Genomic DNA, 25,970 nt, shown 5'->3' on the forward strand with positions numbered 1-25,970 from the left:
AGAGATGCTGGTGTTTAGCTGGCACTGTCCCCCTCCCCCTCACTGTCTGTGCCTGTCTCCTCAGTGCCTTCCCAGCTGAGCTCAGCGAGATCTTTGCAGCATGGCAGGGGGAGTGCCTGGAGCGGGACAAGGAGGACATTGGGCAGCGGCTCATCTCGGCCTCACTCTTCCTGCGCTTCCTGTGCCCGGCCATCATGTCCCCCAGCCTGTTTGGCCTCACCCAGGAGTACCCAGATGATGCCACCTCCCGTACCCTCACCCTGGTGGCAAAAGTCATCCAGAACCTGGCCAATTTTGCTGCGTACGTATCATGGCTTGGCTCTGCCCAGGGCCCTGCCCCTCTGCAGGGTGATCCTGTCTGTATCACAACTCAGCTCTGCCCATAGCCCTGCCCCTCTGTGGGATGATCCCATCTATATCACAGCTTGGCCCTGCCCAGGACTCTGCCCTTCTGTGGGGTGATCCCATCTGGATCAGAGCTCAGCTCTGCCCACGGCCCTGTCCCTCTGCGGGGTGATCTTGTCTGTATCACAGCTCGGCTCTGCCCCTCTGTGGGGCGGTCCTGTCTGTATCTTGCACGCAGCTCTGCCCTGTGTGGTGTGGACCCAGCTCTGGGTGAGCGATCTAGGCTGTGCCCCGTGTTACTCCAAGTCCCTTACCTCAGTTTGCCTGGGTCTTCCCCTTCCTACTAGCAATTCAAGGGCCTCTGTCAAGGAAAGGAATTGGGGAAAGGTGCTGGGTTTGCATCTCCCTGGGGGATGAAGAAACTTTGGGGGGTTTCTGTAGAAATGTGGGGTGATCCCAGCTGGATCCTACCCCTGGGCTTGGTGCTTGGCCTGAGCCACTGGGAGATGTGGGCTGGGACGTTCCTAGCAGGCAGGGGCTGAATCCAGGTCACTCTGAGCTCTGGCCCAAGTTGAAGAGCTGTAACCCAAGCCCCAAAGAGCTTTAAGAGCCTGAACAACCCCCAACCCCAATCTCCATCGCTCAGGCCTTCGAGTTGTGGTGCTGGGCTCCGGCCCTGGGGCCCATGGTGCCAGGATCCGCTTATTTGCCAGGGGCCCAAAGTCACATTATTAAAAGAAGCACGAAAAACCCTTCCAGCCTCCTCAACTAGCAAAGGCCGTGCAGGAACCCCGGGTGGGTCACCTCGAAATGCATGTGTACTCCAGAGCAATTCAAAAGGCCAGTGCTGTGTAACCCCTGGGCTTCCCCCTCACACACATTTGCCCCCCATTATCATAGTCCCTGAGCACCTCACAGTCACCAGTGCCCTTCTCCTCCCTCATCTCCCTGGGACAGGGCTACTGTCTCCATGGGGCTGAGGGGACCTGAAGCACAGAGTGACTTGGCCACACAATGAGTCTGTGTCAGATCAGGAGCTTGATCCCAGGTCTCCTGACTCCTACACAAACCACAGGGCCATCCTTCAGCTACCAGCGGCTTCTTGGCTATGGTTCCCAGTAGCCCTGACAGCCCAAGTGCTAGCCAGTGCACATCACTTTGGCAGCGTGGGGGGTGGGCTCAGTTTCCCTTGCAGAGTCAGCTTCTCACTTTCTCCTATGGTTTGTTTGGACCATTCACCCAGCAGCTGGGCAGAGACACTGGGCAGAAGGCAGGGAGATGTGGCTGTAATGCCCCCATGGGCAGGGGCACTTGGGCAGTGTGATTACCTGTATCTGTGGTTCCTCCACCAGGAGAGGGCAGCATAAGGCTGTGGCATTCCCATGTCCAGCAAGGCTAGTCACAACCCCACACCAGCTGCGTGCTGTCCCCTGCAGATCAGCTGATCAGTGTGGGACTGTTCAGCACGGGCCAGCTCACCTGACCCTGGCTCCTAGAGCTCACCTGTGTGGATGTGTGGGAATGTGCTTGCCCCGCCCTGTGCATGACACCCGTGCCGTGTGTGTGACGCCCCTGCAGCACTCACTGTGTGAGTGCTGCCCACGCTATGTGTGTGACACCCACACTGTGTGCGTGACACCCACGCTGTGCACATGATGCCCCTGCTGTGTGTGTGATGCCCACGCAGCACCCCCATGTGCGTGACATCTGTGCCGTATGTGTGATGCCTGCACAGTACCACCGTGTGCGTGACGCCCGGGCCATGTGCGTGACACCTGCGCCCTTTGTGATGCCCTCTGGGCGATGCCCGCCCAGCACCACCGTGTGCGTGACGCCCGGGCCGTGTGCGTGATGCCTGGGCCGTGTGCGTGACGCCTGGGCCGTGTGCGTGACGCCTGCGCCCTTTGTGATGCCCTCTGGGCGATGCCCGCCCAGCACCACCGTGTGCGTGACGCCTGGGCTGTGTGTGTGACGCCCGGGCCATGTGCGTGACACCTGCGCCCTTTGTGATGCCCTCTGTGCGATGCCCGCCCAGCACCACCGTGTGAGGGACACCCTGCGCCGTGTGCGTGACACCCTGCGCCCTTTGTGATGCCCTCTGTGTGATGCCCACGCAGCACCCCCATGTGTGTGACATCTGTGCCGTATGTGTGATGCCTGCACAGTACCACCGTGTGCGTGACGCCCGGGCCATGTGCGTGACACCTGCGCCCTTTGTGATGCCCTCTGTGTGATGCCCGCCCAGCACCACCGTGTGCGTGACGCCTGGGCCGTGTGCGTGACGCCTGGGCCCTTTGTGATGCCCTCTGTGCGATGCCCGCCCAGCACCACCGTGTGCGTGACGCCTGGGCCGTGTGCGTGACGCCCTGCGCCCTTTGTGATGCCCTCTGTGCGATGCCCGCCCAGCACCACCGTGTGCGTGACGCCTGGGCTGTGTGTGTGACGCCTGGGCCGTGTGCGTGACGCCTGCGCCCTTTGTGATGCCCTCTGTGCGATGCCCGCCCAGCACCACCGTGTGAGGGACACCCTGCGCCGTGTGCGTGACGCCCTGCGCCCTTTGTGATGCCCTCTGTGTGATGCCCACGCAGCACCCCCATGTGTGTGACATCTGTGCCGTATGTGTGATGCCTGCACAGTACCACCGTGTGCGTGACGCCCGGGCCATGTGCGTGACACCTGCGCCCTTTGTGATGCCCTCTGTGTGATGCCCGCACAGCACCACCGTGTGCGTGACGCCTGGGCCGTGTGCGTGACGCCCGGGCCGTGTGCGTGACGCCCACGTGGCACTGTGACTCCCGCAGGTTCGGCGAAAAGGAGGCGTACATGGGGTTCATGAACGAATTCCTGGAGCACAACTGGAGCCGCATGAAGTTGTTCCTACAGAGCGTGGCCAACCCTGACAGCAGCGCCCACCTGGTGGCTTACGACGGCTACGTGGACCTGGCGCTGGAGCTCTCCACCCTGCACTCGCTGCTCTGCGACATATTCACCAGCCTGGACCAGGTACTGCAGGCTGGGGGTGGGATGCAAACGCGCCAGTTAGGTAGGGCAGAGGGGGGCTGCCCCCTGCCCCCCAGTTTCATACAGGAGGGGGGCTCCCAGGCGGCGCTCTTAGCTGCTCAGCATTAGTGTGAAATGTGAGTTCTGCAGAGGTGCTTCTCCCATCTTGAGTCCCTGTGGCAGGGAGTCAGTGTTTTGTTTACCGACAGAAGCAGGGTGATTAGGACAAGAAAAGGCTGGTAATTAAATTAAGGATCTGGAAGTCGTCAGATGAACAAAATCCAGGGGGTGGGGGGGATTGAAGAGAGAATGCAGGGGACTCAGAAGACATACAGCCAAGCCTTCTGAGCCAAGGTTACATTCAGAAAAGAGGAAGATGTGAGGGGGATAAGTGAAAAGAAGGGGCCAAAGCCCAGGGAAGGGATAGCAGTGGTATAGAGAAGTTTCCCCCTCTACTTGTGGTACTTATGTGGCCCCAACACCGTAGTATCTGAGTGTCTCACATGACAGCCCCTCGGTGAGGTCGAGCCGTGCTGTTATCCCCATTGTACGGATGGGGTACTGAGGCTCACACAGACTAACAGCCAGATTTTGAAAGGTATTTAGGCACCTAGTGGGATTTTCAAAGGCTCCTGGAAGAAGAGTGAGGGGGGATTTGATAGCTGCTTTCAACCTTCACTAACAAGGTCAGCTCCCAGACTGCTGCGCTGGGCATCACAACATGGGGAATAGATGGCCAGCCCTCTGTGGAGAAAGAGGTGGTTAGGGACTATTTAGAAAAGCTGGACGTGCACAAGTCCATGGGGCCGGACGAGTTGCATCGAGAGTGCTAAAGGAATTGGCGGCTGTGATTGCAGAGCCATTGGCCATTATCTTTGAAAACTCGTGGCGAATAGGGGAAGTCCCGGATGACTGGAAAAGGCTAATGTAGTGCCAATCTTTAAAAAAGGGAAGGAGGAGGATCCTGGGAACTACAGGCCAGTCAGCCTCACTTCAGTCCCCGGAAAAATCATGGAGCAGGTCCTCAAGGAATCAATTCTGAAGCACTTAGAGGAGAGGAAAGTGATCAGGAACAGTCAGCATGGATTCACCAAGGGAAGGTTATGCCTGACTAATCTAATCACCTTCTATGATGAGATTACTGGTTCTGTGGATGAAGGGAAAGCAGTGGATGTATTGTTTCTTGACTTTAGCAAAGCTTTTGACATGGTCTCCCACAGTATTCTTGTCAGCAAGTTAAAGAAGTATGGGCTGGATGAATGCACTATAAGGTGGGTAGAAAGTTGGCTAGACTGTCGGGCTCAACGGGTAGTGATCAATGGCTCCATGTCTAGTTGGCAGCCGGTGTCAAGTGGAGTGCCCCAGGGGTTGGTCCTGGGGCCGGTTTTATTCAATATCTTCATAAATGATCTGGAGGATGGTGTGGATTGCACTCTCAGCAAATTTGCGGATGATAATAAACTGGGAGGAGTGGTAGATACGCTGGAGGGCAGGGATAGGATACAGAGGGACCTAGACAAATTGGAGGATTGGGCCAAAAGAAATCTGATGAGGTTCAATAAGGATAAGTGCAGGGTCCTGCACTTAGAACGGAAGAACCCAATGCACAGCTACAGACTAGGGACCGAATGGCTAGGCAGCAGTTCTGCGGAAAAGGACCTAGGGGTGACAGGGGACGAGAAACTGGATATGAGTCAGCAGTGTGCCCTTGTTGCCAAGAAGGCCAGTGGCATTTTGGGATGTATAAGTAGGGTCATAGCGAGCAGATCGAGGGACGTGATCGTTCCCCTCTATTCGACTTTGGTGAGGCCTCATCTGGAGTACTGTGTCCAGTTTTGGGCCCCACACTACAAGAAGGATGTGGATAAATTGGAGAGAGTCCAGCGAAGGGCAACAAAAATGATTAGGGATCTGGAACACATGACTTATCAGGAGAGGCTGATGGAACTGGGATTGTTTAGTCTGCAGAAGAGAAGAATGAGGGGGGATTTGATAGCTGCTTTCAACTACCTGAGAGGTGGTTCCAGAGAGGATGGTTCTAGGCTGGGCTCGTGCGGATGCCCTGACTCGCCTGCCAGCTTAAATAGCACCTGGGCGGGATCAGCTCTGACCCACCAGGTGGACCCCTGCAGCCACTGGTTTGTCCCCCCTCCGGGGGCAGCAAGTGTATCATGACGGGGGAGGAGAGTGATAAGGGGGCAATTTCCTCTTCCGCCCAGGAAGAGAAACATTCAGTGGGGATGTGAGACTGGGCTGCCCCTCCCCCAAAAGAAAAACCAACCCCCCCCCCCACCTGTGTCTCTGCAGAGCAGGATATTGGCCCAAAACAGCTGTGGGGGTCCCTGGCAGAGCCCTCCCAGAGCTGGGTATTGAATCCAGGGGTCCTGGCTCCCCACTCCTACTCTAACTACTAGCCCCCACTCCATTCCAGAAGCTGGGGATAGGACCCATGAGTCCTGACTCATGAATCACAGCTGACTGGAGCTTCAGTTCCTGAACTCCTGCCAGGGCAGAACTTGAATGAAATTAATTTTGTAAAATTCAGTCTGAGTCTGACTGGCTTCTGCCCCAGATCACTGCCCCTACCAGTCTTTGACCTAGGCAGAGCTCCCCCTGGTGGACACCTCAGTGTGACACACCATGTACCCCATACCCAAAGCCAGGAGCCCACTGGTGGGCTGGCACAGGGTGCCTGTGGGTTGCTGCTCAGCCATCTCCTCTGGGGCCAGGTGATGCTGAGCTGGCACCTGTGGGCTCAGGTGGGGGAGGAAATGAGGGGCATATGTGATCTCGTGTGCGGTCTCTCTCACAGTGGTTCCCCGGTGTTCAGCTTCCTACACCCGCTCCTGCCAGGCGGGCAGCCGCAGTCTCAGTGGTAGAAGAGGACAGGACAAGGAGTAATGGTTTCAAGTTGCAGTGGGGGAGGTTTAGGTTGGATATTAGGAAAAACTTTTTCACTAGAAGAATGGTGGTGAAACACTGGAATGCGTTACCTAGGGAGGTGGTAGAATCTCCTTCCTTAGAAGTTTTTAAGGTCAGGTTTGACAAAGCCCTGGCTGGGATGATTTAATTGGGGATTGGTCCTGCTTTGAGCAGGGGGTTGGACTAGATGACCTCCTGAGGTCCCTTCCAACCCTGATATTCTATGATTCTATGAACTACCTGAAGGGGGATTCCAAAGAGGATGGATCTCGACTGTTCTCCATGGTACCAGATGATAGAACAAGGAGTAATGGTCTCAAGTTGCAGTGGGGGAGGTTTAAGGTTGGATAGTAGGAAAACCTTTTTTCACCAGGAGGGTGGTGAAGCACTGGAATGCGTTACCTAGGGAGGTGGTGGAATCTCTATCCTTAGAGGTTTTTAAGGTCATGCTTGACAAAGCCCTGGCTGGGATGATTTAGCTGGGGTTGGTCCTGCTTTGAGCAAGGGGTTGGACTAGATACCTCCTGAGGTCCCTTCCAGCCCTGATATTCTATGATTCTATGGTTTGGTGTTTTGTAAATCCCACTAGATGCCTAGCTGCATCTTTGGGTGCCTAAAAACCTTTGAAACTCTGTCCCTAAGGCACTGACCTGAGGTCACACGGAAGTCCATGGGGGGTTGGAGGGGAGTAGAACCCAGGTCTCTCAGGGCTAGGTCCCTATCCACTGGACCAGCCTTTCTCTCTGCTGCATGCTGCAAAAAAGAGGCCTCTGATGGATGGGAGCAAAACCAAGAAGGCCAGTTCTCTGAGATTCCAGCAATTGGTCCCAGGTGATTGGGAAGAGTGTCATGGTTGACAGTATCAAAAGCAGCACAGAGGTCAGGAAGGATGAAGAAAGAAAGAGAATGAGATTCAGGTGAGAGGAGAACACTTAACCCCGAGGGGTGGCAGGTTCTGCCCTGTGCTGGGTTGTAGAGCAATAGCTGCTATGCAATTTTATATTTTAACTGAAAACCATTTGTTTTGTCATGTTTTGTCCTGAGTTTGAGAAAAGGAAGGAATGAGAAAGTGTCATATGAATATCAGATGTGATTATATATCAAATTCTTAAGGTTTCAGCTGTATTCAGGCCAATTCCAGAACAAAGAACAGAAATTTGTCCACAGAGTCCATAAAGTCAACCATTATTGTCATGATTTGTGTTATTCACTGGGCACGATCTGTGTGCTCAGCACTGTTCAGAATATTCCAGAAAATGTAGTCCCTGAGCCAGTGCATATCAGATGTGTAACTCTGGATAGATGGCTCAGATATTTAAGTATGAAGTGTGTAGTTATTGACCCCACATGTTATCACATGGTCACTGTGATGTTTATAACTAGGAGTGGAGGCGCTGATGACAATAGAAGTTTTACTTGATTAAGGACTAGAAGATTTGATCCTCCAACTTTCTTTCAAGAGGAAGAGCTGCCCAGAGCTCCAGTGCCTCTTTATTTTCCTTTCCTACCTGCAATGGCCCTGATAGACCTCAGAAGTCTCAATTTTCCCTCCAACTTTAAAATGTGGAATTTTCTTGGTGTTTGATTTAAAATACTCTCCTGAGAAAACTGCAACTCAGTCCCTGGAGTGTTGTGTTTCAGAGCCTTCTGGAAAGTCACTTGCCTTTAAACAGAAGTGCAGTGTTGCCAGCTCTCATGATTTCGTCATGAGTCTCATGATAATTATTGTTTTCCTTAAAGCCCCAGCTCCTGGAGTCAAGTGATATGGGATGATTTCAGCCTTCATTCTTAAAGAAAAATGAAGTTTCTTGCCCTTGTGGCTGTGGAGAAAGCTTCAAAATGTGACCCCAGTGCACCCTAAAGGCTCAAAAAGCAGAATGTGAATAAAAAGAACTCCACATCTATTATTTTACATAATCTCATTATTTTAAAGCCAATCTCATGATTTTTGGTGAGCCTAATTCTTGATTTTTGAACATTTGGGGTTGGCAATACTATGAAAGTGACTTGAAAGTGTCAGTTTCACTCCTGTTTAAAGTCATTTTCTACTCTATTATTTGTAGTGGGGTAACTCTTCTAGAGCCCCAGGCAGGTGCAGTATAAACTCACAGGGCCTTGCCCTAATAGGATGTTTCCAAAAGTTAAATGATCTATTCCAAGCTTGATGAACTGCAAAAAAGTGATAGAAAGTCATCTAGGTTTTTCTACAATTGTTTCAATTGTTGTAAACAAAAGTTAGTAACAAAGTAAGAATATACATTAATTTTTTAAACCTGACCAGTGTCCCTTAAGTCAGTGGTTCCCAAACTGGGGTTCGTGAACTCCTGGGGGTTAACAAAATGTTACAGGGGGTTCTCGAGAAAAAATTCCTTAATGGCAGACAGAGCTGTCCCTAGGGACCCCAGGCAGCACGGGGCCAGCAGCCCAGAACCTTGGGGACTTCCATGAGTGAAGCAGATCAAAGCAAGCGTATCTATCACACTGAGGAGATTTAAACTTCAAGACTCCTTTTACGAAATAGAAAGGGAGGTGGATATTTTTTGCTGTTTTTAAAATTAAATAGGCTGCTAGTGTTGCTTTTAAATTATTATGAAGAACAAGTTTAAACTTTGTTCTAGTGTGCATTGTTTGCCTGGACTGCTGAAGACCTGAATGCTTGTGTAGGAAGAACTCTTTGAGTTGGCTTCTTAAATACCTTCATGCTGTTTCACATCTGATACTCCTTGGTGAAACATAGGAGCCAGAAGTGCCAGTACGGGGGGCAATGAGGGTCACCTGCCGCCCCCGCGTTAGCATCCCCCCACGGGTCCCTCCCCTTTTTTCCCTCAGCCCCTGTTCCCCCCCACTTTTTCAGCAGTGCCCCCCCAGGCCCCACACCCCTTTTTTCTGTTGGCGCCTCTGATAGGAGCCTTGTCTTATAACAGGCTTAATCAAAAGTGAGATCTTGGAAGCTACAAAAGTGAGATCTTGGAAGAGTGTTGCCGTTTTCATAATGTAATAAAAATACTGTGATGATAAATCATAATTAATAAATAGTGTGTAATAAGCATGTCATAAAAACAAATATCCAAGATCACTGCTTTTATAATTTATGCTGAGGTAAGGGAGAAAATCCCTGGAAATATTCATTTTTAGGAGGGGGTTCATGAGACTAGACATTTTAGTGAAGGGTTCGTGGGTTGTTAAAGTTTGGGAACCACTGCCTTAAGTGAATTGACACAAGATGTCAGAACAAGTATTAGAGCTGAACAGGTCTAATATTTATTAAATTTTCTTTCTTTATATAGGAATTAGATATTATTATCTGATGGGAGAGGGATAGCTCAGTGGTTTGAGCGTCGGCCTGCTAAACCCAGGGTTGTGAGTTCAATCCTTGAGGGGGCCATTTAGGGATCTGGGGTAAAAATTGGGAATTGGCCCTGCTTTGAGCAGGGGGTTGGACTAGATGACCTCCTGAGGTCCCTTCCAACCCTGATCTTTTATGATTCTATGACAGGAGTACTGTATCTAAGTTTCAGAGTAACAGCCGTGTTAGTCTGTATTCGCAAAAAGAAAAGGAGTACTTGTGGCACCTTAGAGACTAACCAATTTATTTGAGCATAAGCTTTCGTGAGCTACAGCTCACTTCATCGGATGCATACTGTGGAAAGTGTAGAAGATCTTTTCATACACACAAAGCATGAAAAAATACCTCCCCCCACCCCACTCTCCTGCTGGTAATAGCTTATCTAAAGTGATCACTCTCCTTACAAGAGATTGACTCTTCTATGGCTTTCCTCTCACCTTGATTTTGCAATCTTGATTAGCATCCAGTTAAATGTGAAAATAGACCTCTGGGAAGCAGACAATACGCCAGACGCTTGCAACCAGACAGGGAGATAAGCAGCTGTTACCTCTGTCCCCTGGGTGTGCCAGTCAGAGCCATGCTGAGTCGGTCCCGGCTGGGCATCGTCCTCTGGCCATGTGTTGTAGCAACCAGGCAAAGTACTAACAAACTTCAACTTTATTTTTAAAGTGGAAACCTCTTTTCCAAGCTGCTGCTGCACCCTCAGTAGCTCTCACGCTGCCTCCTCAACTTCCCCCCCTCCTTCCGGTTTCCTGTCCTTTCAGACTCCCAACAGCCAGTGCTCCCAGTTCTAATAATTAGAAGCAACATCTAAACACCACATTCCCTCCTCTCTTAAGAAACTCTCCCAGTTAAAATAAACATTGTTGATCTAACCACAGGAACAAATATGAAACAAGACACTATACTGTTGGCAGAAATATTACACTGAAAACACTGTAGATACTACATAACATAGTCTCTAGTCCAGACAGGTGGTCGTCTGGGTCTGACAGGCCGTCTCTCAAGCCCCGGTTCCAGTGCAATGTCTTGTTGTGTTGATACTACGGTGAAGTCATCCAGTGCAGGCTTGGCGTTGGCGTAATCTTGGTGCATAGGCAGGTGCAAGATAAGAAGCATTCCATACCCCCCCATCAGAAAGTCGATAGGTGTAAGGTCCCTTCTTCTCTATGATTTTAAGAGGAGCTGTGAACTTATGGTCCCCTTTGCGTAAAATTCCAGGTTTTCGTATTCTAATGAAGGAACCACACTCAAACTTTGGTTCCTTAGCACCCCACCTCTTGTCTGTGAAAGCCTTATACTTTGCTTGGTTCTGTTCAACTGTTTTTCTCACATCATCCTCGACTGGGGCATCAGGTTGTACCTTTAACAATCCAGCAATGTTCAATTTAGTATTCATCTGTTTCCCATGCAGTAACTCTGTGGGTGATCTTTGCATTGTGGCGTGGCGTGTAGCCTGGTATGTTTGCAAGAAATCAGTAGTGAAGGTTATCGACAATCGCCCTTCCAGTTTAGCCGTTTGCAAACTCTCTTTCAAACTTCTGTTAAACCGTTCGATTTCCCTATTGGCTTGAGGGTAATATAGGGATGACTTTCTGTGTAAAATGTTCCTTTCTGCTAGAAAAGTTTCAAACTCCAGGGAAGTAAATTGACTACCATTATCTGAAACCAGTTCTTTGGGGTTACCTTCCCTGCTAAAAACTGAAGAGAGGAACTAATTACTGTAGCAGAAGAGATTTGTGATGTAAACGCTACCTCAGGCCATTTACTGAAATAGTCTATTAAGGTGATGGCATAACGGCAGTCATTTGGAGCAGTATCAAAGGGTCCTACAATGTCAATTGCCACTTTTTCCCATGCAGATTCAGGAAGAGGAACAGGCTGTAATGGAGGGGTACATGTCACTGCTGTCTTATCATGCATTTGGCAAGTGACACAGGATTTTATGAGTGCTTCAGTTTGAGAGTCCATCCCTGGCCACCAATACAGATTCCATAGTCGTCGTTTGGTTCTGACAATTCCTTGATGAGTATCGTGTGCCAGGTGTATGAGTTTTGGCTGTAATTCTTCTGGCACAAGTAGCGGGTGTGCACCTCATAGCACACAGCCATCAAGCAAAGAAAGTTCATCCTGAACTCTAAAATAAGGCAGCAAAACTGAGTCAAGGTTTTTAGGGTTACTGGGCCATCTCTTTGTCAGAAATTCCCATAGTTTTTGTTGAATTGGACACGCTGAACAAGCAGCTTGAAATTGTTCTCTTGTGACTGCAGTAAGAGTGCTTGTAATAAGTTCAACTACTACATCCTCATCCTCCTGTGGACCATCTGGTGAAGGCAAAGGCAGGCGAGAAAGGCCATCAGCTACCACATTTTGGTTTCCAGGCTTATATTCCAGCTCATAATTGAAAGAGAGTAGTCTTGCAGACCATCTAGCAATACAATATCCTGCTCTTCCCTGTCCTTTCGTGGTGAGCAACGTTGTCAAAGGGCTGTGGTCCGTGCGCAACTTGAACGTGTGGCCCCACAGTTAAGTTCTCCATTTTTCAGTAGCCCAGACACAAGCACGTGCTTCTTTTTCGACTGTAGAATATTTCCTCTCAGCATTACTTAGTGTCCTTGAAGCAAATGCAACAGTCCTCTCTGTGTTGTCCTCATGAAGTTGTGTGAGGACAGCCCCAAGTCCATAATCAGAAGCATCAGTAGTTACAATTGTGGGCAAAGCAGGAGTGAATAGTGCAAGTACTGGACTATGTACAATCAAGTCTTTCACTGTTTCGAAACTAGCTTGTGCATCCGTTGTCCACACTAAGGTTGAACTTCCCCGTAGTAATTCTCGTAACGGTTCAGTGACCGAAGCATAATTGGGAATGAATTTTGCATACCAGGAGGTAAGACCCAAGAAGGAACGTAAGGTTTGCAAATCTGTTGGAGGAGGAGCATTTGAAATTGCCAGGATATGATCTGGATCAGGTTTTAGTCCAGCCTGTGAAATTGTATGCCCCAGAAAGGAGAGTTCAGTTTGCCTAAATTTGCATTTGGACCTATTGAGCTTGAGGCCTGCTTTGCTGATGCAGTTTAGTACAGACTGCAGGTTATTGTCATGCTCCTCCAGTATTTCCAAACATGATAATATCATCCAGATAGCACTGAACTCCATGCTGATTCTTCAGAATCAATTAAATCATTTTTGGAAGGCACTTGTGGCAGATGCGAGACCGTATGGAACACGTTTAAAATGAAATAGTCCCTCATGTGTAATAAATGCTGTGAGGTCTCTGCTATCTTCATGCAACATAATCTGGTAGTATGCGGTCTGCAAATCAAGAGTAGAAAACATCTTTGCTCCACGGAGTTCTGCAAATACTTCTTCTATGTGAAGAAGAGGATGGCTGTCAATCACAATAGCTTTATTTAGCTCCCTTAAGTCCACACAAAGGCAAATGCCTCCACCTTTCTTCTGCATCACTACTATAGGTGAAACCCATTCCGAGGGGTTAATCTCTTCAATAATGTCCTTTTGAACAAGTTTTCTAAGTTCCTCTGAAACAGCTTCCCTGACTGAAAATGGTAAGCACTGTAATTTCTGTCGTACAGGCATCACATTATTCTGCATTTTAACTTTATGCGGAAACCCATAAGCACAGCCGAGTTTCTCCTCAACCTGGTGTTGGGTCCCAGCTGAAACTGGTGTGTGTACCACAAGAGTGCTTTGCTGAGGAAGATCAATTCGTCCATTAACTACCCTGAGATTTAAAGCAGCCAATAAATCTCTGCCAAGGATAGGAGTGCCTTTGTGGACAATGTAGAACTCTGCAGTTATACAGCAATCACCAAAAGTAACTATTGCTGGCAGGCAGCCATGTACTGGAATATGGTTTTTCAAATAGCACACCAAGTGAAGATTGGGTTCAGTAAAAGGCACATCTTTAAAGTAATGCAAATAGATGGAATCAGGTAGTATAAATACTGCTGAGCCAGTGTCCAACATTAGCTGAACAGAGTGTGATTTGCCTAAGGGTATGACGGAAACGTTTACAGTGCACTTTATTTGTTCTGGAATATGTGCAGTAGTGATTTTGTCCACGCTCAGCACAGTAACATCTGGTATTGTAACTGCATGCACCTGTTGATTGAACTGGTTGCTGCGACATACTTTAGCAAAATGCCCAATCTTTTTGCAATGATTTCACTGAGCTACTTTTGCCGGACATCCTGTGTAGCTTGCAAGGTGTTGTGGGGATCCACAGTGAAAGCATACTTTTACTGTATTTTGAATTTGCTGATTTGGTGGTTTTCCATTAGTTTTCCTCTTGTAATTGTTTGTCTGCAGCGATAGTGAACTTTTCTGCAAAGGAGTCACAGCCTGGACTGTGCCTCCTGTATCCATGCTCATTATTTTGGCTTCAGCTGTAGCTGACTCAATCTGGGTAGCAATGGTTATTGCTTTTTCTAGTATAAATTGTGGTTCTAGAAGTAAGCGTTCTCTTACACGAAGCATGGTTGTTTTCTCAATGACCTGGTCTCTAATCATCTCATCTGCCGTATTCCCAAAGTCACAAGTTACAATCAGACTCCTCAGGGAAGCAATATACTGCATTATAGTCTCCCTTGTTTTCTGCTCATGCTGGCAAAATCTGTAGCGATTAGCTACTACATTGCATTAAAGAACTTTTTTGTGACAAATGTGAGTGAGTGTAATCTCATATTTATCGTCTGCAAGGGGAAAAGTGTGAAACATACATTGCCCTTCTGCTCCAAGGCAGTGGATTAGCAGAGAACGCTTTCTTACTTCAGATATCTCTGTAGCAGTGATTGCAAGTAGATAAGTCTCAGACATATGGATCCAGGCAGTAAAAGCAATTGGAGGCTCACCTGGGCCTTGCAAAAAGGGTGCAGGTGGGTTCAGAGGCAGAAGATCCATCCTTGTCACCAAAATGTTGTAGCAACCAGGCAAGGTACTAACAAACTTCAACTTTATTTTTAAAGTGGAAACCTCTTTACCAAGCTGCTGCTGCACCCTCAGTAGCTCTCACTCTGCCTCCTCAACTTCCCCCCATCCCCCGTTCCTGTTTCCTGTCTTTTCAGACTCCCAACAGCCAATGCTCCCAGTTCTAATACTTACAAGCAGCATCTAAACACCACACCATGCTGGTCAGAGCTGTGCTGAGCCGGTCCTAGCTGGGCATCACTCCTTGACCATGCCCGTCAGAGCCGTGCTGAGCCGGTCCTAGCTGGGCATCACTCCTTGACCATGCCGGTCAGAGCCATGCTGAGCCGATCCCAGCTGGGTGTCACCCCTTGGCCATGCCGGTCAGAGCCATGCTGAGCTGGTCCCAGCGGGGCATCACCCCTTGGCCATGCCAGTCAGAGCTGTGCTGAGTTGGTCCCAGCTGGGCATCACCCCTTGCCGTGCCGGTCAGAGCTGCTCTGAATCAGTCCCAGCTGGGCATTGGCCCCTTGGCGTGCCAGTCAGAGCCATGCTGAACCGGTCCCTGCTGGGCGTCGCCTCCTGGTCTTGCCGGTCAGAGCCGTGCTGAGCTGGTCCCAGCTGGGCATCGCCCCCTGGCCATGCCAGTCACAGCTGCACTGAGCCGGTCCCAGATAGGCATTGCCCCGGCCATGCCAGTCAGAGCTGCACTGAGCTGGTCCCAGATAGGCATCACCCCCTTGACGTTCCGGTCACAGCTGCACTGAGCCAGTCCCAGCTGTGCATCACTCCCTGGCTGTGCCAGTCAGAGCTGCACTGAGCCAGTCCTAGCTGGGCATCACCCCCTGCCTTTGCCGGTCAGAGCTGTGCTGAGCAGAGCTCCTCCAACAGACCTGGCAGGGCCAAGCTGGGTTTTTCTCACACGAGACTGAGGGACACTGCTGTTGGCAAACCCATAGCGGTGAATTTTCTCCCTTTGTGTTTCCCGGCAGCGAACGAGGGAGCAGCTAGAGCCCCTGCCAACCATCCTCAATGCCATCAAAGAGGGGACGCCAGTGCCCGTCTCCATCAGACTTGGCCCCGGCATGGACAGGTACCTCCCCTCCCCATGAGCGGTGGTCCAGGCAGTGCAGGGCTCCATGGGCCTGGGGGGTTCTGTCGTTGACAGCAGCAGGAGCAGGACAGGGTTGTTGGAGCTGCCAGAAGGGCTTAGCATTGTGGGGTGATGTTGGGAGATGAGTCTTGGGAAATCCACTCCCTGCGAGATGTGCCCCAGAGTGGCCTGATCCTGCAAGTGGGGATCAGACAAGTGATGGTGCTCTGGCTCATGGGGGTGGGGCCTGGCCATCATAAGGCCCAGGGGAGGGTTTGAGCTTATGTGGGGTGCTAGGAGGCAGCTCAGGTGTCGGGCCTGGAGAGGGTTTGGGTCTGCAGTCTCAGGACCAAAGCTGGGCTGTGGCTTTGGGTTTCTGGGCCAGGTGGACAGGTAAGAAGGACAGCAGGGAGCGGAGACTCAGGCGACGGGCTGGGTTGGAGATTCAGGAGATGGCTCCAGTCCAGGGGTTTGCTTGAAGAGCTGGTGACAGGCCGGGTGTGAATTTGGGGTGAGTGTAGCTGGTAGATTGGCTCTAGTTCAGGCTGGGTTCAGGGGATGGCTCCGGTTCAGTTTGAGGTTTGGGCTTGGATGATGGTTTGGGTTCAGGGAATGGTTCTGATTGCATTCGGCTGACAGTTCTGGTTCCAATTTGGGGAATGGTTCTGGTTCTGGTGATGACTCCAGTTCGGTTTGGGTGTTGTTGATGGTTTTTGCAAAAAGAAAAGGAGTACTAGTGGCACCTTAGAGACTAACCAATTTATTATCGGATGCATCCGATGAAGTGAGCTGTAGCTCACGAAAGCTTATGCTCAAATAAATTGGTTAGTCTCTAAGGTGCCACAAGTCCTCCTTTTCTTTTTGCGAATACAGACTAACACCGCTGCTACTCTGAAACCTGTTGATGGTTTTGGTTCAGGTGAGGATTGCGGTTCTGGTTCGGTTTGGGGTTCAGGGGATAGTTCAGTTTGGGTTTGGGGGATGGTTCTGGTTCGGCTTGGGCGTCGGGATAGTTCTGGTTCAGGGATGGTTCCGGTTTTAGGTTCCGGTTCAGGGGATGGTTCTGCTTTGGATTGACGTTCAGGAGACAGTTCTGATTCTAGGTTCTGGTTCAGGGGATGGTTGTGAAATCTGGTCCAGGCTGTGGGCCCCGAGCAGCACAGTGCTCCAAGCTCTGTCCAGCGGTGCTCAGCCCCAACCGTTGTGTTTCAGCCCCAGTGAGAAGCCAGGTTTCCTGCCGCCGAGGGAGTTGAGCAAGCACAGCCCGCTGATCAAGAGTCACTCCATGACCAACATCCAGAAGGGCCGGGGGAAGGAGGACGAGCAGCACCTACAGCAGCTGCCCTCCTCCCCACTCCAGGCCTGGGAGAGGAAGAAGGTGCAGCGCACCCAGAGCGTGCCAGCCCAGAGCAAGGCAGGACGGAGGCTGCAGAAGCAGAGCAGCATGGAGCATCTGGTTGAGTCCCAGGGAGAAGAGAGTCATGATGGGAGCCCTCGCCCCTCTACCTCCCGCCCACGGGATGGCCGAGCCCACCCGGTAAGAGGGTCCGAGCCCACCCGGTAAGGGGGTCTGGGCAGCTCCCACCCCGGGGGACAGCCGAGCCCACCCAGTAAGGGGGTCCGAGCCCACCCGGTAAGCGGTACTGGGCAGCCCCCACCCCGGGGGGACAGCCGAGCCCGCCCAGTAAGGGGGTCCCAGCAGCCCCCACCCCAGGGGACCATTGAGCCCACCCGGTAAGGGGATCCAAGCCCACCTGGTAAGGGGGTCTGGGCAGCTCCCACCCCGGGAGATGGCCGAGCTCTCCCGATAAGGGGGTCCCAGCAGCCCCCAGTCTGGGGGACTGTTGAGCCCACCCAGTAAGGGGGTACAAGTCCACCTGGAAAGGGGATCCTGGCACCCAGCTGCCTGCACTTTCTCCAATCCATGCAGGCTGCTCAAGCTGCAAAGTGATCACTGCCAGAGCCACCCCCAGAGAGGCCGCGCTCTGCCTGATGCCTGCTGGGGACTGAGGACAGGGCGAATGGAGCTGAGCACACTCGCCCCTCGTGCCCCCACCCCCACCCCCCCAGAGGCCAGCCACAGCCTGCTCTCCGGAGCACAAGGGCTGCCCTTCCTGGGGCACTGTCAGTGCCAGGGCCCCACCCCAGCCCCAGAGAGCCAGCACCAGAGCCCATTCTGTGCAGAGAGGGGCAGGGCAGGGCTGGGCCTGGAGCCATCATTGTCCCCATTCCCTTGCCACTGGGTAGGTTCTGGTGATGGGCTCCAGCGGGAATCACCAGTTGTTCCAGCCTATCTGGAGAGGAACCGGGAGGTATCTGGCCCCATGTCACTGATAGGCAGAGCCATGGCCTCCTGCCAGCCCGTGCTGCCCGCAGCGCCCTGAAGGGCTCTGTGCTTTGGGTTCTAGGGGCGATCCAATCTCCGCCAATCCGCCTCGCTGCCCCGGAAATCCACGGTGCCCTGGCAGCGCCATGCTGAGGAAGCGGGCAAGGCGCAGACTGAGCTGTACGCCATGCGGCCGCTGGAGAAGGTAACGCTCTGCACCCCCAGGCAATACAGGCTCCAGAATAGGCTCCAGAGCAGTTCAAATATAGGGCCGTGCCAGGGTCCCTCTCCCCACCTCAATGCCCAGTCACTGCCAAGGTGCTGGTGCATCACTGCTACCCACCCCGGCCCACAGAACCAGCCCCCATGCTTGCAATGGGGAGGGCAGTGCCATCCCCCCAACCTCACCACATTAGCCTGGTAGGGGGCGGTGAATGCGTCACCATCCTTTCCTCAGCCCTACGGCCTCCAGGCCAGGATCCTAGAGCGCCTCACACACACAACCAGGAGTCCTGACTCCCAGCCCCCACGGCTCTAACCACTAGGCCCCTCTCCTGCTGCCAGCCTGTGCTGGACTCTCCGCCTTTGTGCAGCTGGGTAAGGAGCCCAGGTGGCAGAGCGGTGCCCACTCTGTGCCAGCAGAGTGCTGCATGCCCCATAATGAGCTGACCTTGTCTTGGGCTCCCCTAGCATGGGAAGCAAATTGAGGAGCTGAGGAAGGAGCTGGTGGAAGCCAAGAAGAAGCAGAGGCTCTTTGAGAGCCAGCTGGAAATGCTGGTCACCCAGAGCCAGACACTGCTGGAGGAGCAGGCCAAGAGCCAGGGGCAGGAGGAGAGACTCCAGAGGCAGCTGGAGCAGCTGGAAACCCACCTGGCAAACCTCAGCACCAGGTAAGGGAGCCCGTCGGGGAGAAAGGAAGTGCAGTGGCACCATGGCCCTGCTGAGCCTCTGGGTGACGCTGGGTGCTGGCTCAGCAGAGAGCCCTGGGTGCCCCTCCGTGGCCCAGGCATATGCTGGGCAGCCAGGCCGCGAGGAGAGCAGAGTGAATCTCCACGCACTGCACTGGCTTCTAGTGGGTCCCCAGGAGCAGCTCAGGCCCCTCCCTAGCTTGGGTCCTGGCTGATTCAGGATGGGCTGGGCACTTGCTGATGGCTCTCAGGGGACTCTGGAACATGCTGCCCAGGTGGGTCTGGCCGAGCCGAGGGCCATGGCAGCTGGCCCACATGTTCCCACCAGGGCGGGGCTAGCTCTCTCCTAATGCTGACAGTGGCCGGGAAGGAGCAGGATGGCTGTCACCTGGCCCAGGATGGTTGCTCCCGCCCCTGCACAATTCGGGGCGGGTTCTGGAGCTGTCAGGGCCCTCGGACACTCTGATTCCATTTGGTGCAGTGAGGTGGGGGGAAGTGCCCCATGATGGAATGGGGGCAGGTTACCAGGGGATATAGGGAGGTACCCCAGGAACAGTGCAGAGTGAGGTGGGGTGAGGTTTTCCAGGAGCAGGATTTCCACCGCCCAGGGGCGGTGTGTTGAGGTGCTCGGGGGTATGGCAGGACGAGGTGGCCATGGGCAGGATGACGAGGTGCTCAGGGGTGTGGCAGAGGGAGGTGCCCAGGGGCAAGATGGTAATGGGTCAGTGGGTGGGGCAGTGAGGTGCCTGGGGCCAGGACAGGGGAGGTGCATGGGGCAGGACAGGGTGAGGTGTCCAGGGGCCAGGGGTAGATTCACACAGGTGTGGGAGTGAGGTGCCTAGGGGTGGGGTGGTGAGGTGCCCAGGGGCAGGGTGGGGTGAGGAAGTGTCCGGGTATGGGGCAGTGAGGTGTCCAAGGGCGGGGCAGTGAGGTTCCCGGGGGAAGGGCAATGAGGTGCCAGGGGGTGGGGCGGTGAGGTGCCCGGAGACAGGGTGGGGCAATGCGGTGCCTGGGGGTGGGGCAGTGAGGTCCCCCGGAGTGGTGAGGTGCCCTGGGGTTGGGCAATGAGGTGCTTGGAGCCATGGTAGGGGGAGGTGCCAGGGGGCAGGGCGGTGAGGTGTCCAGAGGCGGTCAGGTGCCCGGGGATGTGGTGGTTGGGGGGCAGGTCAGTGGAAGGTGCCGGGGGCAGGGCAGTGAGGTGTCCAGAGGGGGTGAGGTGCCTGGGGGCAGGGTTGGGTGATGAGGTGCCCAGGGGTGGGGCAATGAGGTGCTTTGGGGCAGGGCAGGGAGAGGTGCCAGGGGCAGGGCGGTGAGGTATCAAGGTGGTGAGGTGCCCAGGGGCAGGGTGCTTGGGGGCAGGGCAGTGGGAGGTGCCCAGGAGCAAGGCAGGGGGAGGTTCTGGGGGGCAGAGCAGTGAGGTGCCCAGGGTGGGGCAATGAGGTGTCTGAGGGTAGGGCGATGAGGTGTCCGAGGGTAGGGCGATGAGGTGTTTGGGGGCAGGGCAAGGGGAGGTGCCAGAAGGCAGGGCAGTGAGGTGCCCGGCGGTGGCCCAATTAGCTGCTTAGAGGCAGGGCAAGGTACAGTGAGGTGTCCAGGGGTGGTGAGGTGCCCAGGGTGGGGAGTTTCCTGGGGGCGGGGCAGTGAGGTGTCATGGGGCGGGGAGGTGCCAGGTCCTGGGGCAGTGAGGTGCCCGGGGTGGGGAGGTTCCTGGGGGCAGGGCAGTGAGGTGTCATGGGGCGGGGAGGTGCCAGGTGCTGGGGCAGTGAGGTGCCCGGGGCGGGGAGGTTCCTGCGGGCGGGGCAGTGAGGTGTCATGGGGCGGGGAGATGCCAGGTGCTGGGGCAGTGAGGTGCCCGGGGCGGGGAAGTTCCCGGGGGTGGGGCAGTGAGGTGTCATGGGGCGGGGAGGTGCCAGGTGCTGGGGCAGTGAGGTGCCCGGGGTGGGGAGGTTCCTGGGGGCGGGGCAGTGAGGTGTCATGGGGCGGGGAGGTGCCAGGTGCTGGGGCAGTGAGGTGCTCAGGGCGGGGAGGTTCCTGGGGGTGGGGCAGTGAGGTGTCATGGGGCGGGGAGGTGCCAGGTGCTGGGGCAGTGAGGTGCTCAGGGCGGGGAGGTTCCTGGGGGTGGGGCAGTGAGGTGTCATGGGGCGGGGAGGTGCCAGGTGCTGGGGCAGTGAGGTGCCCGGGGCAGGGAGGTTCCCAGGGATGGGGCAGTGAGGTGTCCAGGGGCGGTGAAGTGCGTGTGGCCAGGGCAGAGGGAGGTGCCCAGTGCTGCGGGCTCATTGACACCCTCCCTCCTGCAGGGTGGCGGCGGCAGAGGGTGGCCGGAGGAAGGACCAGGAGAAGCTGAAGGCCAGCGAGGAGAGGGCGAAGCGTCTGGTAAGGTCCACGGCCCCCTGGGGCTGACGAGCCCAGCAGCTCCGCCCCATTGGTCTATCAGGGAGTAACCGAGGGGATTCTGGGAGCCACTATGCACAATGTATTATGGGGCACGCTGGATCCCAGCTCCAGCCTGTGCAGCCCCATTGCTTTCACTGCGTGGGGAGGAGGAGGGGAGGCAGGGGGAGTTAGCCCCAAGAGTGTGTGATGTCCATCCCCCCGCTCCCAGTCAGACAGGGCCCAAGGCTGCCCATGGGTGACCCCCAGCACCTGAGCTCCTCCTACACCCACAGTAAGTCAGACAAGAGGAACCAGTGTCCTCCACCCTTATGGCCAATCCCTGCTCAGCGCTCAGAGAGCAGGAAAATACCTAGAGCCATTGAGCTGGGAGGGCAGATATTAGTGGGGTGAAGTAGTCCTTGCTATGCCCACCAGCCCCCACTTCCCTACCAGCGTTGGGAATAGAACCCAGGAGTCCTGACTCCCAGCACCTCCACTCTGACCCACCTGATACTTTTTCAGAATAGCAGCCGTGTTAGTCTGTATCCGCAAAACGAACAGGAGGACTTGTGGCACCTTAGAGACTAAAAATTTATTTGAGCCCACAAAAGCTTATGCTCAAATAAATTTGTTAGTCTCTAAGGTGCCAAAAGTCCTCCTGTTCTTTTTGCTGATACTCTTTGTCTCCTAGACCTCATGGGAGTGGGGTAAGTCCGGCCACAGCTCCTGCAGGGCAGAGTGGAAGGATGGCTAAGAAGGCAGCACTAAAGGGGATAGGGGAGGTTGGGGTGGGTCCCTTAGGGCAGTCTCTCCTGGGGTGGAGTGTGGAAGACCCTGGGAATGAAGGGAGCTGCCCCAGACCTTGCCCAGGAGTGGAGGGCAATGGTGCTAGATGCCTTTGGCGTCAGAGCCCTGTGCAGTGTGGGGTGTGCTGCTGGCTTTGGGCACCTGGCTAGGGGAGCAGGGCAGCAGGCTGGGGTGACTGAGCCCTTTGTCCCTGTAGGAGCGCCGCCTGTCGGCCCTGGAGCGGGAACACGCTGAGCTGCTCTGTGCCATCAGCCAGCGCCGGGGACTCCAGGACAAGCCACCCAACTCAATGCTGAGGCCAGGGCCACAGGACGGGGCCGAGGACTGGCAGGAGGTTTAGCCAGCTTGGTGGGCCCAGACGGCCAGCCCCGGGCCCTGCGTGGGACGCACCCCACCCCAGCAGCTGCCATCCACTTCGGACACCCTGCCAGCCAGACCTTGTCTCTAGAAATTTGTCACAGACCTGAGCCCAGCAGCCCTTTCCTGGTACGAATCCAGCCCAGGAGGGTCCTGAGTCTGCCAGGGATGTTGTTCCAGATAATGGAGCCCCAAGGAGCTGCCGTCTGCCTCTGTGAATCCCCTGCAGCTCTCCACTCCCCAGGAGTGGTGGAGAGTGATTGGATTTGTGAGAGGCCCATTCAGTCCCTCTCTCAGCCCGGCTGGAGTTCCCCTCCCTATCCCTGTATCCAAAGGTCACTGTCCCCGGGTGCTTCCTTCTGAACCCACCCCCCACACTCCTGATTCCTTGCTGCCCCCTCTATCATTCCCATGCTGCCATCCCAGCAGTGGAACATTGCCCCAACATGCCCAGGCTTCCCTGGGGCTCTGGCTGCTGCGTAGCACCAGCTGCCCAGGGCCACTGCCCAGTGACTGCTGGCAAGCCCAGCCCTGGGCCAGGGGGCTGAGTAGAAGGGATGCCCCCGGACCAGTATTCAGGCCTCATTTGGCTTTTGGGGGATTCGGGGCTGGGCTGTCACAGCGAGCTTGTCTCCAGGTCCATGCTTGGCCACGACTCCCTGCAGAGCCAGAAATGCAGCAGCTGTTTTGTCAAAACCTTCCTCATCTCTGAGGGTCCCCTGCAGCCCGGCAGTAAACATGGTGTCTTTGTGACGAGCATGTGGGTCGGAGCCTGGGGCACTTGTCGCGTGGGACCAGACAGGCCAAAGCCCAAGGGTTCAGAGGGAACCACGGCAGGCACCAAGCGCCGAGAGCCTCTTGCCACAGGGCCGTGTTTCAGAAAAGCCCAGCTCCTATTGAGAACAATGGAGAACCTCCGAGCCCCGCTGTCCATGCATACACACATACACACGTGCACAAGCACAGGAACAACACACATTCATGGGTGCGCACGCTCATGGCACAACCTGTGCGAATACATGTGCGGCTCACATTGTTCTCAGCGGGTGCTGCTGGGGGCCAAGCACTTCTGCAAGTCTCTCCCTGCGCCCCAGGGTGCTCGCACAGACACCTTCCGAGGCATGCAGGGCTGAGGCCCCGTCACAGCTGGCACCCAGTGTGTGTGCAGTGCACACCTGGGAGTGTTCACACTGGTGCTCTTTGTCGGTAAAACTTGTGTCGTTCGGGGTGGGAGAGTGTTTTTTTCACACCCCCTGAAAGACAAAAGTTTTACTGATGAAAGTCCTGTGTAGACAAAAACCTTAGAGTGGAAACCATGCCGTCCCCGAGCTACAGATGGCTTCTGTTCCCATGACAGTGCAGCAATGCACGGAGCCAGCTCGCCCCTCAGCCCCTAGGAGCCAGCCTGTCTGCAGAGGCTGGCCTGTGCATTTGCAGTGGGATGATAGTCGGGGTCTTGGGGTGACTCCTGCTGCAGCCTGTCACCCCGCTGTTTCCTAGCATCTGTAGGAGTTGCCTTCCTGAGGACAGGTGCATTCCCATCCTGGAGGGGCCCCTGGCGGGGCTTGTGGCTACAGGGAGGGGAAGCCGCAGCATGGAGCCAGGTGGGGGAAGGAGGGGTGAGCAGTTGGGAGGGAGGATCTAAGCCGGAGGGAGCCTGTCCCCACTGCTCTGAAGGCAAGTGACGTGGACCCAGCTTAGTAGTGTAGATCAGGGCTCACTACCATTCGCTTCAACAGGAGCTAGGTGCCTGCATCACACTGAGGAGCTGGGCCTAGATGCTTCTGGGCTTTTGGGTTAACAGAGGGGAGCTGGAGCAGCACCGCTTAGGGACACCGCCCCCCACAGGATTCAGTTCGGCTGCTGTGACACCAACACAAACTCTTGTGAGATCGCAGCAGCTGTCTCCTTGCAGGGGAAGGGCAGTGGCACAACAGATGTGACAACACCCCCCACCACCCCCCCAGGCTGTGTTGGGTGAGTAACGCCAACCCAGCATGGATCCTGAGGAAAGGGACCCAGGAATCTGAGATTCTGGTCTGGCCCCATCACCCAGGGATCCAGGCCCCTCTGGGGCAGGGCAGGGCTGGCATCCCTGGTGCACAGAGTGGGGCCATCCTTCCTCTCTGTCTCTCCTACCTGCCAGGTCCTACCCCAAATGCCAGCTGAGTAGAGCCAAGTCCCTGGTGGTTCAGAGTAGGGGAGCCCCTGCAGGGAGCTAAGCAGGGTGGGTGGGGAAGATGCAGAGACCTGCAGCCCCAGGATGCCCAGCTGGCTGGATTCCAGGAGAGTCTCTGACAGGCAGAGTTTCACTTAGCCCTGAACATTGTAATGAGAAGCTGGGGCCCGCACTGCTCCCGCAGCCTGGAAGGGCTCAGCCATAGCATCTCCCAGTAAATGGCAGAACGAGAATGAAGCCTGGCAGTGAGCTTCATTGTCCAGACCAGCAACCAGAGGGGGGCTGCCCACCTCCACAGGCCAGGCAGGCTGCCTGGGAGCAGCGAGCACTGCAATCTCCAGACACTGGCTCCCCTGTCCTACTCTCAGGGAGGTCGCTGCTGTGAAGACACAGACAAAGGGCTCCTCCTGTGCTCTTCCTACATGGCGCCCACCAGCCAGCAGCCCTGGTGTCCTTGTGCCAGCATGTCCATGCTGCGGCGGGAGGTCTGCAGGCATATTTCCATTCGAATGCCCCTAGCTCTGACCTGCCTGCACTTCCTAGTCTTGGGCCAAGATTTTCCCAAGTGTCTTGTGGGGCTGGCTGGCTCCCCCACTCGGGTCCTGGAAGGGCTTTGGTTTTCAGTGGGCCGGTGCTCACCTCTGAACTCAGGCAGCACCCGCTGGAGCAGCCGGACTGGCCAAGCATGTCAGCCATTGGGGGTGTGCCCAGAGGGAGGATATTTTATTTTACAGTGTGAGCCTGGAGGATGAGAAGCGTGGGTGTAGGGGGAACACCTTGCAGGCATCCCTCCCCCTGCAACCTTGGGCCTGATCCAGCCCCACATGGGGGCAGGGGTTGATCTGTGGCTGGAAAGAGGCCTTTGCTTCTCAGCGCTAACCTGGGGACTTCCTGGGCTGGGTTCCAGCCATCTAATAAACCTGACTCTGTTTGAAAACATTGCCTGGTGTTGCTGCACATCCTTGCCAGGGTGGGCAAGTCTCTGGACTGGCGTCTTTCTCAGCTGGAAGCACCGGATGGAGCTCCCGGGATGAAGCAGGAGGACTGGAGCCCAGGGGCTCAGTCTCGGAGGCAGGGAGGCCATGTGGGCTAACGTGAAGGAAGAGCAGGACCCCTTGGGGGTCTGGCCCACTGAAGTGTTCCTCCAAGGGATTATTTAAAAGCTGGGACGTAGCACAGATCTGAATGTGGAACCCCAGGCAGGCTGGCTGGTTCCTGTGAAAGGCCCTGAGCTAGGGCCTGCAGGAAGCCAAATGTTTCAGGGGAACCAGCATGGGGCCAGAGCAGGGAAAGACTCCAAGGTAGCCCAGGGAACAGGCCCCCTGGATGAGCTGACGAGAAGCTCTGAAGGGCAGAAGAATCTTTTTGTTTGTTGAGATTTTTAATTG

The 25,970-nt window shown here is 54.6% G+C and overlaps 1 protein-coding gene across 1 annotated transcript in view; it reads left to right on the forward strand.

Moving 5' to 3' along the window:
- Positions 1 to 25,481, forward strand: part of RASAL3 (RAS protein activator like 3) — a 50,321-nt gene extending 24,840 nt beyond the window's left edge. Inside the window, exons 11-18 of the mRNA XM_077838747.1 lie at positions 65 to 301; positions 3,147 to 3,348; positions 15,532 to 15,632; positions 16,845 to 17,169; positions 18,041 to 18,163; positions 18,649 to 18,848; positions 21,164 to 21,239; positions 22,243 to 25,481. Of these exons, the coding sequence (XP_077694873.1) occupies positions 65 to 301; positions 3,147 to 3,348; positions 15,532 to 15,632; positions 16,845 to 17,169; positions 18,041 to 18,163; positions 18,649 to 18,848; positions 21,164 to 21,239; positions 22,243 to 22,386 (1,408 nt within the window). The 3' untranslated portion in view covers positions 22,387 to 25,481. The remainder of the gene's footprint in view (positions 1 to 64; positions 302 to 3,146; positions 3,349 to 15,531; positions 15,633 to 16,844; positions 17,170 to 18,040; positions 18,164 to 18,648; positions 18,849 to 21,163; positions 21,240 to 22,242) is intronic.
- The last annotated feature ends 489 nt before the right edge of the window (positions 25,482 to 25,970 follow it).

The sequence above is a fragment of the Eretmochelys imbricata genome, chromosome 20 (assembly GCF_965152235.1).
Source record: "Eretmochelys imbricata isolate rEreImb1 chromosome 20, rEreImb1.hap1, whole genome shotgun sequence".
NCBI lineage: Eukaryota > Metazoa > Chordata > Testudines > Cheloniidae > Eretmochelys > Eretmochelys imbricata.